This window comes from Lutjanus erythropterus, chromosome 19 (genome assembly GCF_056507025.1).
Source record: "Lutjanus erythropterus isolate fLutEry1 chromosome 19, fLutEry1.hap2, whole genome shotgun sequence".
NCBI classification, from domain to species: domain Eukaryota; kingdom Metazoa; phylum Chordata; class Actinopteri; order Lutjaniformes; family Lutjanidae; genus Lutjanus; species Lutjanus erythropterus.
The window spans coordinates 33,198,896-33,218,612 of record NC_139335.1 but is presented as its reverse complement, the minus strand read 5'-3'; the positions used below and the strand labels follow the sequence as shown (position 1 = coordinate 33,218,612).

General features: G+C 39.6%; 1 protein-coding gene across 2 annotated transcripts; it reads left to right on the top strand.

The window, feature by feature from the left end:
• Positions 1 to 2,297: 2,297 nt before the first annotated feature.
• Positions 2,298 to 16,557, top strand: cbx1a (chromobox homolog 1a (HP1 beta homolog Drosophila)). Of its 2 annotated transcripts, none has more exons than XM_084745014.1 (5): positions 2,298 to 2,435; positions 12,360 to 12,660; positions 12,910 to 13,081; positions 14,172 to 14,266; positions 14,581 to 16,557. In XM_084745014.1, the coding sequence occupies exons 2-5, from the start codon at positions 12,383 to 12,385 to the stop codon at positions 14,729 to 14,731; spliced, it is 696 nt and encodes a 231-aa protein (XP_084601140.1). In that variant the 5' UTR covers positions 2,298 to 2,435; positions 12,360 to 12,382; the 3' UTR covers positions 14,732 to 16,557. The 2 variants fall into 2 exon arrangements, with proteins under 2 accessions (XP_084601140.1, XP_084601139.1); XM_084745013.1 differs by having other exon boundaries at positions 2,345 to 2,583.
• Positions 16,558 to 19,717: the final 3,160 nt, after the last annotated feature.

Here is a 19,717-nt window from a genome sequence, read left to right as displayed (position 1 = left end):
CATTCAAATGGTAGCCCGCCGGCTACGTGCAGCCCAGAAGTAATCCCTGAGTGGTCCAGCCCGTGGCCCAATTAGAAAAGCAGAGAAAGAGTAGTTCAGATCGTGAATGCAACACTCTGCGTAGCCTTGCAGCACTCAATGTTGTTGTGAAAATGTGTGTGTACTAGTGGTAACGTTAGAAGTAGTAGTCCTATAATACAACCTCTAAAAACAATTCTTTCTCAACCCTGAAACACAAAATTGATAATGAAAACCGTCGGTTTAACCCTGCCTGGACTGACAAATACTTATATATTTTATTTTGCTGTCAAACCAATGTGTTTAATTTGCAAGTGCATTGCAGTATTTAAAGATTACAATCTTCAGAGGCACCATCTTGAGAAACACCAGACTCTCCAGACAAACTTTCCCGACGGATCACAGGAGAGGGCTGCAAAAGTGCAGAGTTCGGTTGCATCTTACAACCGGAGCTGTACTACGATGATGCAGTGATGCACAGCCCAACAGAGAGCTGCAGCAGCTTTCCTCTGTGTCTTCTGGATCCTGGCAAGAAAAAACACAACATTCACAAACAGTGAAAGACTGCATGTTGGCCGTCGTGGATGAATAACAAAATGATAAATGATGAATTGTAAATTGTATTGAATTTGTAATTGAATAGCCCTGCACTTTTTTTTGGGGGGGGGGGGGGGGGGGGTGTTGAATTGCTGCTACCTCAGGTTCTGTTAAGTTACAGCTCTTTTGTTTTTTATACACTTTTTGATGTGAATTGTGAAACAATGAATAAATATTGTTTGTTTTTCATTACATTAATTTGTGTTGGTTTAAAATGTGTCATTACCTGCTGCTTACCACTGAAAATGTCTGGCCCAGCTAAATTTCTTCGTTTTAAAATCTGACCCAGTTGAATTAGTAATTGAACATCCCTGCTGTAAGTCATTACTTCTTGCATCAATGTTGGGGAATATATAATAAACATGCTGCTGTTAAAAAATACATCTGTTATTTCATGATTTGTAGAAGCCTTATATGAAGACAATTTTATTAATTAAAAAGTAGTCCATATTAAAAATGCAAGAAATCCATATCAGATATTATGTAAATGTTACTCTAAAAATTAAAGTAGAGCTAGTAAAATAACCATGAAATACAAAGCATTTTTATAGGGTTTTTTTAATTATATACAGAGATAGTCTGCAATGAGTACATTTTATGTCAAAGTAAATGTTGCTAGTAAAATCTACTTGAGTATTTTAGATTTAACTATTCTTAAGATGTAAGTAAACTTTACTAAATGATTTCCCAAATTGTTACCGAGCTTTTTTTTAAGTAAATGCCACTCCAAATTTGTTTCAGTGTTTATACTTTTACTTAAGTATTTTTCCAGTACTTTTACTTATCAAGTAATATTATAGCGATGTAACAGTATTTGTACTTGAATACATTTTCAATACTCTTCCCACCACTGCCTGTTTGCCAATTTGGGAATGAAGTGAAAATGACCTCATTTAAAAACATAACATAACATAACAAAACATAATTTCAAAACATTGTCTGTTTATTTTGGTACACTGCTGCTCCATATGTTTGCAAATCATAACATATTAGTCATTTGAATTGGATGCCCTTATATTAAATTTGAGATGAAGAATATCTTTTTTCTTACCTCTTGCTTTTTGGGATCAACTTCCTGTTTGATGCTGAGGTGCCTGTGCAGAGCCCGGAGGATCCTAAAAGACAACAGCACAGCCACAGCCTGTTCGCCCTGTCGGCATCTGGAAGGAGATATAGAAGTATCTGCTGCTGTACCAGACTGAAGAGAAACTTCCTTCTTCTCTCAGGCTGTGAGAGGCTGCTTAATTTATCCACAGCACTCCTCCATATAAAATCATTTGATTTTTACTTTTATTCAGTGAGTCATTATTTATTCAGCCAATCCTCCTTATAATTTTTTGCATGTACATCAGACTACTAATGTGTCATTTAGCCTGAGGATATGAGATTCTGTTTTCCTGTGAAACTCCAGCAGTGTTTTGTAGATAAAAAAAATAATAAACTCAAACTTCATTCGGCATGAAGGTAAGTAGATAATGACTGAATTTTCATTTTTAGCTGAACTATCACTTTTAATCTTGTGTCATAAAATGATAAATACATTAGTCTACTTTCTATCTACCTTCTCTAGTAGTACTAGCTGCTCGTGTGACTGCTAATAAACACTCATAAATAATACATATAGAAGAAGAAAGAAGAAGAAGAAGAAAAAAAAAAGAGGAAGAAGTTGCTTTTGTAATGGCACACACTTCATCTCCCAGCATACCTTCCTTTTTCAGTGACGTAACATCCGTTGGTGCTGTTGGCGGGCAGAACGGGGTCGATGCTGGTTGTTAGCGACGCTGAGGCTATTGTGTTATTCAGCAGCAAAGCACATTGAGGTAAAGTCCACCCGAATCAGGGCAGTTTTGTGTCGCCACTGACGCGTCTGCGGCTCCTTCCTCGTGTGCAACAGACGGTCAAAACTCGGTGTTTTCACCCGGGCCTACTGTAAGCCTACTGAATCGCCCCGAAGCATTCTGTGTAAAGGTAAGGCTCATGTTAGCTAACGTTAGCTGCTGGGGGAAAACACGCCAGCCATGTTGCCCTCTGGTTGTAGGGGGCAGGCCGCCGGGCTCGGCTCCTTGCAGGATTTGGCGAATTGCAATATATGACGTCCATGACAAGTTAAATGAAATTGTCGGAACTTATTTGGCCTTCCGTTGACTATAAAATGCAGCGCGCGAGGCTTCTGCGTGTGCATGCATGATGCAAAGACGGTGTGCAGCACGCGCTGGCTTCGACGCGTCTCATCAGACAGCTCACAAGGCAGTATTGTTTACTCCGATGATATAGACAGAACAACCCTTTAATTCTGGAGGTTACTTAATTTGCCCACAGGTGTGTAAAGTTGCGGCTGCCGCAGTGTGTGTGTTTTCTGTGGATGCAGTCTATAAATCACGCTCACTGTTATTCGGCAGGCATGGAGGAGGGCGTTTTTCTTCCTCGCCACCAAGCCACCAAACACTGCTTAATGAAAAGACACAGCGCATCATTTCAACTGTGGTTGTCATAGCTGCCAGATTTGGTTTGTTTGTTTGTTTGTTTGTTTGTTTTTTGTCTACACATATAAAGTGATACATTAAAACAATTATATCCTCCCTCTGTTTAAAAAAAAGAAATTTATCCATACTACTCTGTTTAAATTAAAAAAAAATCTATAGACATTAGAATGTAAAAACGCTCTCATGCTTTGCCAAAACTTTGGGATAAAATCTTCATCAGCGATGCAAATCAATCAAATACTGCAGAACACCTTCATTTGACATCAGTAACTTCAGAACACAAGCATTAGTTAGTAGGCCTGGATGATATAGCCGAAAAACTATCACAATAGTGAAGTTTCATATCCCTCCCTCCCTCTGTTTAAAAAAAAGAAATTTATCCATACTACTGTTTAAATTTAAAAAAAATCTATAGACATTAGAATGTAAAAACGCTCTCATGCTTTGCCAAAACTTTGGGATAAAATCTTCATCAGCGATGCAAATCAATCAAATACTGCAGAACACCTTCATTTGACATCAGTAACTTCAGAACACAAGCATTAGTTAGTAGGCCTGGATGATATAGCCGAAAAACTATCACAATAGTGAAGTTTCATATCGGTTAGTATCGGTGATTATGTTTGTTGTGTATTCCAAGGGGTGGAAGCTGCTATGGTGACAAAATGATTTTGTATTATCGCTGGGCAATATGGACAAATGCAGTATCACAATATTTTTGACTAACTACCTCTACATCGATATTGCGACAGTATTGTAGGGATGACTATTGGTGCTTTTAAAAAAATATTAACAATCATTAGTACAATGATTAAAGTGGGTAAAAACAAATAACAGCACACCTAGAACAGTCTGGTAATTTCAGAAAATGCATCACTTTACTGTAATGCAGCCTTTAAAACCAGGAAAAGACAACACTTATGTCAAAACATGCTATCCAAAATCTATCATGACATCTAGTCTGTCTTAGTAGTCCTGTCCTAGTATGTCTTATGTTTACCGAGCCCTAATGGTAACTATTTATTTGTATTATCTAAGAACTTTCTGGCACACAACCTGTTAGTGCTCACCAAACATACACTCAAAGCCAGTGTCACTGTTATGTGTCTGCACATTTTCCGTACTGGGGGAAGGCCAGGATTCACAAGTAAACAAATACAAAATGTATTTAGAGCTGCAGACTTCGCTACGAAATGGGCTATACATTGCTTGGCTAGATATGAACCAATTTTATATCAGTTTGGTTTGTTATAAATGCACAGTATTGAACATAATGGTGATTATGTTTTTACTGGGGGCCAGTATTTCCCCAACAATTGTTTCTTATTTGAAATAACACATTTGTTTCTGCTTTTTGTCTCCACTCATTCTCTGTTGGTTCTGATGTTCCAGTGCAAAAGTCACAAGGGCTCATTATCGTTTAAAAAATTACGACATCGTATCAGTATAGTACGATTAACATGATACAGATACAAATGGAGCACTTCATTCAGTACCTTTTTTTGAAGATTCTTTATGAATGCTGGTGGTGATTGGCTGCAAGTAAAACTATACAAATAGTCTGTGTTTTCTAGATTTGACAATCAAAAGGATTGAATGCATGTGTTGACTGGAGAAGTTTCGATGCTACTGGGTTATTTCAATCAATACCTTAAAGTGGAGCAACAATGATTAATCCATCAATCGATTATTTAATGAATCATCAACTATTTTGATAATTGATTCATTGGTTTGAGTTTTTGTTGTTTTTTTTTTTTTTTAAGAAAAGAAATAACTTCTCTTTTTCTTATTTCACCATCTTAAATGTGAATATTTTACTCCTGTATGACAAGAACCTGAATATCTTTGGGTTGTGGGCAAAACAAGACGTGAGGACGTCATCATGGACTTTTGGAAATCCAGTGACTGACAATTTTGCACTTTTTCTGACGTTTTATAGAGGAAACAACTAATCAATTAATTGATAAATAATTGACAGATTAATCGACAATGAAAATAATCATTAGTTGCTGCCCTACCTTAAAGGAGAAGTGTGTGATTTCCAGTGGCATCTAACGTTCAAACCTTAGATTGCAACTAAGAGGATTTACCCCAACACCGCCCCTCTCTCACCAAGAGTGCGGTGGCCGTCAGCGGACAAAATGGTGAGCGAAAGCTATCTCACAACAAACTACAATTATGTGTGTAGGATGAATTACCTGTCCAGTAGAAAACAGGCAACCTCGGCGTCATTGTGAAAACGTTTGTCCTCCATCAGCGATTTCCATCGTGTAAACGCTATGCCGATGTTGATTCATGTTTTTGCCGTTTCCTGTCATGCTTGCGTTTACTTTCTTTGCGTCTCCGCTTCTTGGATGACAGGGATTCACTGTCCGCTGCTTTTTGTTCTGGTACAATGTCTGTATGATCCTCCATTTGTCAAAACTGTGCCAGTCAAGGTTCACAACGCTAAATGGTCTGCCAGCAATCACCCACGTCTATCCTCCCCGTCTACTTCCGTGTTTACGCTGCGGCGTCTACGTAAGGTCGCCATGGGCTTCCCAAGAGTCACTGTTAGTGCAGTTTGTCCGCTCTGCGCTGCCGTAGATGGCGCAGGATGATGATCTCCGTAAGGCGACCTGACAGTTTGTAACTATAAATTAGACTTGCATTGATTTCAACTTTCTTAGCCGATTCCGGTTTCCAATTTTTGAGGGGTCTGACCTACCGATTCCGATTTTGGCCGGTTCCGATTTTCAGTCTTTCTAAGAACTGTAATTGACAGCATTCACAAACATTTTTGCAACTTTTCTTGTAAATGTATTCATAATAAGACACTGACTATTAAATATTCATTTAATACTTTCTCCAAAATGATCCAGATTACAACCAGGCCTTATTATAATTTTATATTAAGATTATGAATTGGGTGAAAGTGATCTCGCAAGATCATCTCGCGGGATTTCGCAGGACGCGATTTCACGTGATCTTTTGTGGAAGCGGATGTAAACAAACCGGAGACTAACGCGGTGCAACAGTTTGAAGTAAAACTTTGCCGTGAGAAAAACAGACACAGAAGTTAAAGGAGTCTGGATGAGAAAATGTTTGAGGAGACACATCAACACAGGTTGTTTATTCTTCAGTCAGAACAGGAAGTGAGATTTTAACTGTCCCTCTGTGAACAGCAGTCTGCTGCTAGCTTGCTAGCATTAGCATGAAGTGCAAGAGAGTTTACGGCTGTTTTGCGACATTGTCAGCTGCTCTGTCTCGTTGTAGACTGTCTGTCTTCTCTTTATCCTGTTCTTGGAATCTGTCTCTGACACCATCTTCAAGCAGACATGTGTCTGAGTGTGTAGCTGTGATCAGTGCTGTGTTGACGTCACGGTCAGTTTGTCTGCTGCGCGCATGACGTGACCATCGTGCAGAACATGTGTGTGACAATGACGGGCACAGAACCGGATTTGTGACGCTGACCGGCCGGTCAACGGTCAAGGCCAGTCACGTGAAAACCGGCCCAATTCCGAGCATTGCTGATTAATCGGTGCAAGTCTACTATAAATGGCTATTTCTAAAGTGACGGGAACATATAGATTATGAGTTTACGTTGATTAATCATAATAAATAACATACTTATATATATTGTTAGTGTTAAGTGTATCTGCGGTACGTCTGTAATGTCTGTAATGACTCGTTTCAGTAATTAGCCTCACCAAGTCATAAGCTAACTGGATAGCCCAGCTAGCTTGCACTGTATTACTGTGAACACACAGTAAAGTAGTATTCACACAGAGTATTCTGGTCTGATTTTACAGTTCTTGAATGCCTTTAGTCAATGCTGACAATCAGCCCAGACACACACATTTGTAAATCCAACTTGTTCCAAATTTCTTGGCTGATTCAGATTATTTTAAGGGTCTGACCTGCCAATTCCAATTTTCAGTCTTTCTTAGACATACAGTTGATTGCATTCACAAACATTTCTGCATCTTTCTTGTAAGACTAAATTGGATGTTCATATTAAAACACTGACTATTAAATAACTTTGACATTTTCTTCAAAAGGGCTCCAGATTGCAGCCAGACCCTGTTATATTAATATTATGTACTAGAGAAAATGCGATCTCACGAGATTCCGCGGGACGCCGTTTCACGTTATCTTGTGTGGAAGCTAGGGCTGGGCGGTATACCGGTTCGTACCGAAAACCGGTTTTTATTTTCGTTATGATATGAATTTTTCATATACTGCCATACCGGTGAATAGCCCAAACAATGTCCGGAACGTGCGTGACGGGAAAGTGTTACAGCAGGGACCCATTTCACTGCTGCACACCAACACCACAGGCGTGCTTGCTTGAGCGTGTGTACTAGGGATGTTCCTGGCAACTAATTTCTCTGTTGATTAGATGCAAAATTTAATTTAGAATAGTCACTAAGAAAACACAAGGCAGAATTTATTAATTTATAATGTTAAACGCTGCCCGAAAAATATACTGTGTATTAAGAGCCATTTGAAGACATTAATCACAGTCTACAATCGCCAAATCGTGCTTTAAATGCCGCTGAAATGCGCGCTACTTCGCGCTGTGCAATACAAACCTTACACGCTTACGCTTCACCTTTTCAGACCGAAGAGGGTCACAGTATCTACAGGTAAAGAACCCAGAGCTAACGTTAGCTGCCAGCCTGACACACAGTGTGGCTAACGTTAGCAGCTGGTAGTAGCAGCAGCAGCAGCTCCGCCTGCAGGTTTATGTCTGTGTCTGTGCTTAATATGGTCACGTTTCTCCAGTCGAGTGAATATATATCAGCTTATTCTGTCACAGTCTACATTCATCTGTCCAACTTCGCTGATGTAAACATCTGGTGTTGCCATGGCCGTCGGTTCATATGCACTGGGTGAGAGGGGCTGCTGTCTGACAGCCGCAGCCCCGACTAGTGCTGTGCGGCAACAGATAACTGGCATCATGCATGAATGAAATATTGACAAATATTTCATTTTTAAATATTTTAAATGACTAGTATTTCTGGTGCCAACTAGCGTGGGTGGGGACGTTTAATTGTAGTCGTCCGTGTGATGGTAACCATACTTTGAAGGGGTCATGCTTTTATCTGTGTCTGGACATGAAAAAACATGATACAGTCCTTATGACAGTAAAATGGGCTGTTTAAAGACAATCAACTGCAGTAATGCTGTTCTCAGTAGAAGAAAATGTGGGTAAGAATACTGTTGCATGAAAAAAAAATACTGTCATACTGTGAAACCGATATGATTTTTAAAAAAAACGTGATATGAAAATTTTGTAATACTGCCCAGCCGTAGTGGAAGCAGATCTTTGCTGTAGTAAACCTTTGCAGTGAGAAAAACAGAAGGATAAGTTAAAGGAGTCTAAATGAGAAAATGTTTGAGGGGACACAAAAACACAGGTTATTTATTCTTCAGCCAGAACAGGATGTGAGATTTTAACCGACAGTCTGTGAACAGTAGTTTGCTGCTGGCTAACATTAGCCTGAAGAAGTATAAAGCTTACTGCTGTTAGGCAACATGGTTATCTGTTCTGTCTCATTGTACACTGTCTGTCTTCTCTTTATCCTGCTTTTGGAGTCTGTCACTAACACTGACTTCATGCAAGTATTTGTCTGTGTGTGCAGCTTTGATCAGCGCTGTTGTGAATGTGACATTAGGTCAGTGTGTCTGCTGCACGTGTGGTGTGACCATTGTGCAGAGTATGTGTGTGAATATTACCAGCACATAATTGGATATGTGACGCTGACCGGCCAGTCACCAGTCAGGGCCGGTCAAGCAGAAAACTGGATGATTCCAGTCTCTGGCAGGTCAATTAGTGCATCTATACTCTGTTTTGACTTAAGTTCTGTAATGGTCAATGAAATTTAAATAAAAACAAATATACTGTGATTTATACTGTTACTGTACATGCTCCAAATTATACCGTGATATACATTTTAGGTCATACTGCTGCTGGAGCTTAAGTAGTGGACTGAGATAACAAGTCAGCAACTATTGTTCTGTTTCCACAGACCATAGGAAACATATGGCTAAAAGAATGAGTACATGTGCTGTTTTTTGTTGAGCTTATATTAACAAAGAACATTAAGAAATATAAACTAGGCCTGGGTGATATGGCTGAAAAGCCTATTATGATAGGGATCAGTCTATCAGTAATTATTGATCATGAAGGTACTTCAAGGGATGGAAGTGGCTGAGGTGATAAAATTAGTAAATAACACAATATTTTACCACATACCGCAATATTGTAGATATGACTACTGGTGCTTTAAAAAATATTAACCCAGTGAGATTTTTTTATTTTCATCATTAATGTAGATATAATGACTAAGTGGGTAAAGGCAAAATAATAGAATGGTGTGGTCAGTTGAAAAATTGGCACCACTTTACCATAATGTAGCCTTTAAAACCACAGAAAGAAAATGCATCTACCATATCACTATATAACAATATCAAAAAGAAAATATCACGATATCTAGTCTTATTTCATAGTACGGTACAACATCAATATATTGCCCAGCCATAGTATTAACTTTCCTGTTTTCAACTTTCGTGGGCATCCAAGAATAAATTTCAGAGTTTATGAGATGCATTTTTTTTTTTTAATTCATTTTGTTCCAGGCAGTCTTTTAGGGTGTGTTCTTAATGTTTGTTCATATCACAATGACAATGAAAATATAATTTATTGGTCAGCACTAATGAAAACCACAATGTGTTAGTCCAGTGCTTCAGTGTTTGGACTTAGCTACTCTGTGTATGCCTCAAAATATGCAGTGCACCTTTCTTCTTCAAAAAACACTCAAACCAATTAATTGATTATCAAAATAGTTGGCAATTGATTTAATGATCCATTCATAATTTAATTGTTGCAGCTCAAGTGTGTGTGTTCATGATGATGTGAGGACATGTAACAGCAGGACACAGACTGAATGCTGTAGAATTTTTCAGACAGAGTTTTTACAACTAGATAAAAGACAACTTTTTAGTTTCACAGATATGGATCAAACCAAATCATGATGATGTAAGTGCTTGAGCTGAAGCACACTGATGTAAGATCACTAAAGTTTCCATTTCTGGTAGCAAATGTTGTAGTGCATGCCGATTTGTCTGAAGTACTGCAGTGACTGCCAGAGGCTAGCACAGACATGATGGTATAACCTTGGCCCTCTACAGTTTACCTGCTGGGGTGTAACCACTCAGCAGACACTCTCCAGATGTAATAGTTAAAAGCCCTCACAGTGCCTGTCGGTGCCAGTCCTTTGAACAGTGCAGCTCCTTATCTGGTGACCCCTCCTCCATTCTCTCCACAATACTCAGGTTTCAGCTTCTTCATGCCAGGCCTAACATGCCTTCCCTTTGGCTTCTGGTCTGGCTTGGATGGGGATTCTGCAAGTCCAAGAGGAGTATTAAGTTTTCACAGATCACAAATTAATTTCCTTGTAAAGGAAGAAGGGAGTTTTTCATCTAAACACATTATACATGTTAGAACATAGTTGCTAAGAACTGAAAATTATGTAGTACTGAATCATGGAGTTAGCCCCTTGATTTCTGCATTCCAAGATTTTTTGGGTGGACCTGAAACATGGCTGACGTGCTGGAACCATGGTCCCCCTACACCATATAAGACCCATGAACTAACACATGAATGACAGTGCCTCCCCCTCCCCTCACCCTCGCTAACAGTCAGTTACAAACACACCTCTCAGTCCAAATCAGCCCAGCAGCTCACTTCAGTTCCAGCAACCCGACACAGAAGAAAAATAAAATTCTGTCACTGTCCTCTGGTTCTGGTCACCCAAAAGTGGACATGTCCAATAACACTGCCAAACGGAGCGTCCACTTGTTAGGTCACTTTCATGTGTAGTGGTGTTTGACAGTGGAGCAGACGTGCCCCCAGTGTTAGAACAGGGGAAACTGCTATTTTCTTCATGATTTTTTAGACCGAATTGTACTCAGAACATACATTTATTGTTGCTTTGCAGTCATTTTAAAGGATTTGTATGGTTTTGAAGACTAGGAGGTTTTGTCTTTCAGAGTCTCCTGCTATGCCATCAGTCCATCATAAACACAAAACTGATGACAAGCAGGGACCAATCACAGTTGTAGTTAGATTTCATTGTTACTCTTACATGGTAACACAGATACTGACATTAAGCAGATCACTAAATACAGTTTCATTATAAAGAGGCAGTTTTTCCACCATCAGTTACATGACAAGCCACTAACCTAGTATGTTTAACACGCCACTGTCCCTGCTTGTTTAATCCTTTTTTCAATCACCATATGCCAGGTATAGATGTATAGAAATCCTGAATGTCAGTAATGACAGATATGCTCTTTAAGTACCTGTAACCAAATAAAGAAAAATATAAATGCAAAGAATAGTGAATAATAAAACAAAACATTGAGATTTACATGTATGACATTTGTGTGGGGAGTGGTCTGATTGGTAGTAGGGTTGGGTGATAAGACAAATATATAATCTATCAAGGATGGGCTGAATCCATCACTGGTTGCTTTTTTTGGGCTGATTTTTGGGGCAATATTTTTCATTTAATTTTGTTAGTGTAATGGTCTGCAGAGTGACAGCTGCTGCTCCACATCGCGCTCTCATCCAGCAGCACAGTACACAGTCTTTGCACTTTTCATGTGCTGAATTAAGGATTTAATTTGACCAAGCCAGAGTTGGTGGTTGTTGGAAGAGTGGGCAGACTAACAAAGATGGGTTTTGTGAGTTTTACACATATTTCTGTCAAGTTTGAATGAAGTGGATTTTGTGAGGCGTTACCAAGCCAATTAAGGTCGTCTTAGTTCCGTAAAAGAGAGAAACTTGAATTCAGAAGGTGTGCAGTTGTATTTCTCCATTTAAAATGAAAAGTAAGTGTGAGAACATGTAATTTGTAGACACTTTGTTTATTTAGTCTATTGGATATAGTGAATGTACGCAGTATGTGTAACATAGTGAATTCGCTGCTTGCACACATCTCCCTCTTGAGACCCAAGAGGAAGGGAGGAGGTGGGAGAGGGGAACGATGATATTGCGAATCGCCGATGGAGGGGCTGGTGACGATCATTTGGAAAATTTTAACATATTGCCCACCTCTAGTACAGACCCCAGCAAAAGCCTAGTTTGTACCAAACAAATATTTTCACAGCTTCTGTGATTTGGATATTGCACTTGCATTCATATTGCACTTTTGATAATATTTCAATTAATTGTGCAGCCCTACTCTGCATGTTTCCTCTTGGGTCCACTAGAGGTGCCCTCAGCCGACCTCAAGATGGCGACTGTAGCAGGAAAGAAGGGCAAGAAGCCTGAGGAGGAGGAGCAGCCTGCAGGACCTGCACCAGAAGCAGAACCAGCACCAGCTGCTGCAGCAGCACCAGCAGCACCAGCAGCAGCAGCAGCAGCAGCACCACCACCACCACCAGCAGCAGCAGCAGCAGCGGCGGCAGAGGAGGAGGAGGAAGAGGAGGAATATGTGGTGGAGAAGGTGTTGGACCGCCGAGTAGTGAAAGGAAAAGTGGAGTTTCTGCTGAAATGGAAGGGCTTCTCAGAGTGAGTATGAGTCTGTCTTCACTGAGATGTACATGTTGGTGGTTTTTGCCCTGAGACATTTGTTTCTTGTTCCTTAGTTTTACTGTTAAGAGTTTTAGTTATAATGTGCAGCATGAAGTATCAGCATTGATTCCCTCAAAGCTGAAAGTTTAGAATTTTACATTATGTTACAGCCCTGCAAATACTCTACAAAATGGCACTAAAAAACTGTCTTCCATTCATATTTGCCAATTGCACCCACCTGTTCAGCGAGGATAACACATGGGAGCCAGAAGAGAACTTGGACTGCCCGGACCTAATCGCTGAGTATATGCAGAAACACAAAGAGAAGGAAGAGAAAAAGAAGGAGGGCAAGAGGAAAGTCACCAGCGAGGCCTCGGGAGACACTGAGGAACGAGGGAGCAAGAGGAAGAAGGAGGAGGTGAGCACAGGAGAGAGGCTGCTTCAGCAAGTTAGTCAGACCACAAAAGAGTTAACAATCTTTTAGTGGAAAGGTTGGTAACGGCAAAAAGGGGGTGTGGCAGTGGGTGTGGCTTGTAACAAAAAAGCACATTACTTTTAAATGGACGTAACACGACCAAATGTATGAACTGTTAATCATGGCGGGATGGTGAGAGGCATCATTGCACTTAGGTACCTTTATCATTAATGATGTATGCCTCACTCAGTACACTTTAGCCACACCCCTTTTCATGAGTCATTAACGCTTTCTCATAGAAACTAGTGAGAGGTGTCACTGGTTGCACCAGAGCTAAAAGTCTAATGATTCCAGTTAGTCCCTTTCATGACCCAGTAACAGTTTGTTTTAGCCACTTTTGGGATTATTATTCATTCAGTCATCACTGGACTGAGTTCATTTTTCATTGGTAAAGTTTTGCCTCGCCCCCTACATTTTAGCCATGCCCTCTTTCATAACTCATGACCTGAGCCTTGAGTTAGACCATTTCTTTTTTGACGATTTTGAAAAAATACCTAATTGCGGTTATTTTGACCAACATTGCAATTGTGACAGGATTTGTAATATTAGAATTATAATTTTTAGATCATTATTCTTGTTTTGATTGGAGAACATGAATATGTTGTGATTTTTTTTATTGCAGAAATCTGTACCAATTGCAGATGTTTTTTTTAAATCAGTAGAATCTCATTTGTAGGAGAGGACATCTCTGCCTCATTAATTTAAATGATTTTTGACACACATTTTGCCTTTAACAAATATAATGCAGTCTTGTGATTTGAAAATTGCAGAAAGCCATATTGTGACTTTGCTCAAATGTTGATTAATTGTGTTGCCCTACTCCTTATACTTAAGCCATGGAGGTTAGGTGCTTGTGTGTCTGAGGATGCTTGCACACTTGGATGCATGAGTGTACCTGCGTTGCAGTAGCTGGTAGCAGCTAGATAAACTAATTATATATGTTGTAGACACACATGTGGTTTATTATCTCCCACATATCTGTTTCTTCCTTTTTGGTCATGTGTTTTGTTGTTCTTGTACTTCCTGTTTCCAGGGTGAGAAGGCCAGAGGTTTTGGGAGAGGTCTGCAGCCAGAGAGGATTATTGGAGCGACAGACTCCAGTGGAGAGCTCATGTTCCTCATGAAATGGTGGGTCTTCACTGTCAGTTTAAACTGTCAGATCCAATGAGACGGCAGCAGTACAAAATGAACATATGCAGAGAACAAGATGTCTAAAACCTTCACTTTTGTTTATTGATGGATGAAGTAATTAAAGACCTCTTTGACTAACACTGTTCTGTCTTTTGCTTTTCCTCCCTCTTCTGCCTTGTTTGTTTCTTCAATATAATGTCTTTTCCTTTTTCGTTCTCCCTTTCTTCTCTCTCTGTCACCTGTCTCTCTCTACCACATTGTTTGTTCATTTTGTCTCCTCCTTTATTTTTCTCTCAAATTAAAATTAACAGGAAGAAGTCAGATGAGGCTGACCTCGTCCCAGCCAAGGAGGCCAATGTCAAATGTCCCCAGGTGGTCATCTCGTTCTATGAGGAGCGCCTCACCTGGCACTCTTACCCCACAGAGGAGGAAGAGAAGAAAGAGGAGGAGAAAAAAGACTAGATGAGCGGCAGAGGAAGTGGAGGTGCAAAGAGGAAACAACAGGATGTGTGGAACTGCAGGGCGGGAAATCTATGGAATCAGATGAGTCTCAATATTAATTGATTCACAGATGTTTTAAATGATTTCCATATGAGTGACACTTGCCACAAAAATATTTAATGCACACAAATAAATTTGTTCATCTAAAAAACATAGGTCACAAATGTATTTATGATGCACATGCACAAGTATTTCTTGTTTTAAAAATATCTCAAATTATTTTCAATTTTCTTTGAAGATTGCAAATACATACATTGTGGCTTTCTATTGCACATATTTAAAACAAATGTTTGTGCATCAGAAATACATTTGTGAACCTTGTTTTTTTTTTTTTTTTTTTACATATATCTATGCTGATACATATTTTTGTGTGCATTGAAAACTATTTTTGTGCAGAGAATCATTTATATATAAATCACAAAATACATTTGTGATTCTTTCTGTTAATATTGAGACTCATCTGCTTCCATAGACATCAACTTTATGCTGGTGAACTGTTGTCCAGGTAATTGCTTCTAGCAGCCACTTTGGCAGTGAAAGAGGAGGAAACCCCAAGTCATCGGGGCTGATCTGCCAATGTAGCTGACAGGGAAAAGAAGAAGTTTGTTTTCCTGCCCTGAAAGGAGATGGGCGTCCTTTCCTCAAAAGATGCTCCCACTTGTATCTTGACTATAAATGTCAAATTTTTTTAAAGAGGTATGTTGACACTTGGTCTTATTTTAATGTTTTTCCCTCACCATGACCGTGTCACATGATGGGAATTGGTGCCTTTGTTCTGCTAGTATTCTGGAACCGAATACAGTGAAATGACTATAAAAGTGTTTGTCTCCTGAATTTGGTGACAGGCGCCTGGTGGTGGAAATACAGGAATACACGGCAAGATGTCAAGCTACCTCTTAAACACATGCCTTCATGTGAGAAGCTAGCTGAATGTTTGGCTGTGGCCGGCAATTTTATCTCTGCTCCCAGTCACCGGTCTCCATTCAGAAGTCCTCTTTCTTTAAAAAATAGTTTCAGCTGATAAGATGGCGAAAGCGGCCGGTGAATTGTGGCGGTTCCAAGAGCACAAACTTCCCCTTCTTGCTCTGTCAGGATACACTGGAGGGAACTTCTTTTGGAACGGAATGGAATGAGGCGAGGTATTGTGGACGAGTGAAGGAACGGACAGAAAACCATTGTTCTCCTATAGTATCTGTTCTCTTTGTGCCACCTGGGTTCTCATTATTGCTGACGTAACGCTGTTCCTCAATTGAAACTCTCGAATGCCAAATGACGACTGTACATTTCACTCTGACATGAACAGATTGACACAGAGCGGTCTCAGTCTACATGAAAAGACCAGCAGTCGGCTTTGGCCTTACATGTCCTACCAGCCAATGTGGCAGCCAGCCAGCCAGTGAAACAGTTTAAAGAAAGTTTTCAGTCATTCCCACCATGGATGATGCTGCTGCCCAAAGCTTGTGCTTTGTTTTCTGTTAAATTTTCAAATTAAAAGTCGAGAACTAGTCTCTATTTTAGCAAACAGAGGCAAATCTGTAGCTTTTCTTTGAATGTAAAACTGTCATGGGACTTAATCACATGCCCTCTAGATAATAAGATTTATATTAGAATGTTGCACTCTTCTAATTCTTATTGTCTTGAACACCGTCACTCACATGGAACAAAGAAGTACTATTAATCTCCCACCCTGGTACTGTTTTTGTAGAAAGCCAAATAATTGCCTGCCAGTGAGATTGGAAGAAAAGTGACAACTTAGAGCAGGAGTGAAGCATGTGTAAGTCTACAGATTTATTTTGCTCACTGGCAGCTGTAGCTAGTTCAGTTCCCCAAATTTTCCTCCCAGTATTGCAATTTTATTGAGATATTTTTTAATGGAACTGAGGCTGGTTGGTTGCCTGGCTGGGACAGTGCGCACACAGCAGCAAAAAGAAGCTTCTAGGCAGGTTGAAAGTTTCCACACTGCTAGATCGAGCTGCAACAATGAATCAACTTTACTCTGTTAGTTGTAGCTGTTAGTTATTTTGATAATCTATTGTTTTAGTAATCATTATTATTCTCTGGTTTCAGCTTCTCACATATAAATATTTTCTCATCTCTTTACTCCTCTGACAGTTAAATGAATAACTTTGGATTGTGGGCAAAACGAGAAATTTCACTGTGGGTTTTGGGAAACTGTTTCCCCCATTTTCTGACATTTTATGGACCAAACAACTAATAATCGATAGTTGCGGCCCTACTGCTCGAATCACAGGCACTGGAAAACTTCTGGTGATGACTTAACATGATTCTCATACAGCAGTTAGCGTTGGTGGTTGAGACTCAGCAGTAGGGAGCGGCAGTCCCAGAACTCCTGCCTGAGAAAGCTGAGATGCCCCAGACCCTGTAGACTGTCAGTGTGTCAGGAACCAGCTGGTAATCATTCAGACAGAAACACATCATCCAACTAGACTGAACACTGTGCTAAGCTGAGACTCTGCAGGTTTTCACTTTAACCAAACACAGGTTGAAGGTGTGTTGAGCACTGAGCTCAGCTGAGGTGACGCTCAGGTGGAATGAAATCCTGCTGGCTCTCGGCTGCTCCATGTTGTTTGTTTTCCCTGATGAGCACCGCCGTCCAGCTAAAGTTTATTTTTTTACATGCTTCTGTAAATCTGATAGTTTTATAAAGTTAGTGTTTGCTTGATTATTAGCCTTATTGTTTATGACATCAAATTGTAGAGTAGGTAAACAAGCATGCTTTAATAAATCGAGCTGCTGCAACAAGCGTTTCTGATGGATGATCATCAAACATGGTTCCCGGGGACATAAAGGTACCCCCTCTATCAGTCCCATAGTGAATTAACAGGTGTTGAACAAGAGAACTAGCAGTGTGGGGACCGACCAACCATATGCCACTGATTTGCTGGCTGTAGTTTGTACATTCATCTACTCTGCCAGCCGTGTTGGCACAGCACCAGCCAACAGAGTCGGTTTGGCTGACGGTGAAAGTGGCGCTCCGGCTGGCAGGTGGAGGTTTCCTGATGAGACGTCAGCTCCATCACTCAGTGATACATGCTCCATAACAAACTCAACTGGGTTTTACTGCTAATGGAGATGATTGAAAATATGTTTCAAATCATTTCCACTTTCTCTCTCTCTCTCTCTCTCTCTCACATACACTCACACACACACACACACACTCAGCCACGTGTGTTTTTTCTAGATTGTATTATTTTAGCTTGCACTGGCCGGGCAACATTCAAGACATGCCGATTCAGTATGTTAACAGCATTTCTTGTTTCCTCTTGCTTGCAAACCGTCCTATATTTAACACTTTTTGAAATTTGCGTAAATGAAACAGGATAGAACCTTTGAATTCAGCATGATTAACATGTCTACTTCATATGAGAGGTCTTTCTCTGGTGTTTCCCTGTGTTTTCTGTGTTGAATGTAGCCCGGCTGTGCTTATTTCTATGTATACTGTATTAAAGTTAGAGTAGCAGCTTCCTCTGTTAGCAGACCCAGGATAGCTAGTTCGAATCCACCTCCTCTGAACTGTTTGCTATGGCTCACCTTTTGTTGCTCGAGATTTATCAGAGAACTGACACAAAGAGAAAACTGAATTCTGGAGATATCTTTCCTTATTTTAATGCACCTTTATTCATTTCCAGTGGACATTTTGTTTCTGCTTGACCTCGTACCACCGCCTCATGTCACAACCCTTAAATCAGCAGCTATTTTTTAAATGTTGTAATTTTCTTATAGAATGATCATTTTGACAAGCCTCAGCCCTCAGTGACATGTTAATAAGGATGTGTACAAACTCAACACAGCAAGCTATTTACAAGAGTCCATCTGAGTAATTCATACAAAAGGCCAGACCAGATCAATTGAAAGATGCTCTTTACTTTACCTAGTCCATCTGCCAAGTTTTTGATCCTTGCCTTTCTTCCTCAGAGACTAAGTTACTGTCAGACATTAGATTAAATTAGAGAAATTAGTCAATTGGTGCGATTTTTTTATTTTTTTTTATTTTTTTTTTTTTAAAGTAAGCTTGCTCAGCTGTGTTTTTTTTTCATTATTTTGGCCTTTCACACATTCTTACTTTTTAACCATTTTACATCAGTATTAAGATCTAAATGTCCTGCTTTTTGACTGCCTTCTGTTATACCTCATCACTGACAGGAGGTGATTGAAGTAGCTGCACCTGGGTCTGCTAGTTAGCTTTTCTATCTTGTCTTTGAAACTTTTCTCTGTATTTAGTGGATTAGCTTGTGTTGTCCTGTTGCATGTTCATCGGTTTCCCTTGCAATGTCACTGTCATGGCTGATCTACTTTTAATTGTCTGTTTTGGACAATAAAGGTTTTTTGTTTTCGTAACTATTTGTACTTTTGTGTCTCAGTTAGTCCCTTTTTCATTTAATTGGCACACAACAAGAAATATATACACTGATCAGCCACAACAATAAAGCCACTGACAGGTAAAGGGAATACCTTGACATTTAAAAAAAAAAATAAATAAATAAATATAGTAAAATAAATACAATGTTATTCATTTCCATAGAATAATCCTCAGGGAGCCACAGGAGAGGGACAAAAGAGTCAGATGCAAGTTACTAACCCCTGCCCAAGACAGTACTCCACAATTGTGAAAACCAATTCTTTCATTGGTTCATGAATTTCATGTCTTAATTTTTATGTAGCTAAAACAGAAAAAATGAAAAAAAAAAAGCTGATGTCTTAGTTTTTACTGCTAAGGAGTATTAATCCTGATTTTAAATAGTCAACAGTAAATGGCTATGTGATAGCCTTCATCTGCTATTCTTACTGAGAGGGAAGTCAATGACCCCAAAGAAATATTACTATTTTCTTTTTTATTGTTCTCTTTTTTTAATATTACAGAAGACAAGGTCCCAAGTCCTTGAATACCAGCAAGAACAATGGGCATTCACAAAATGTAAAATACTA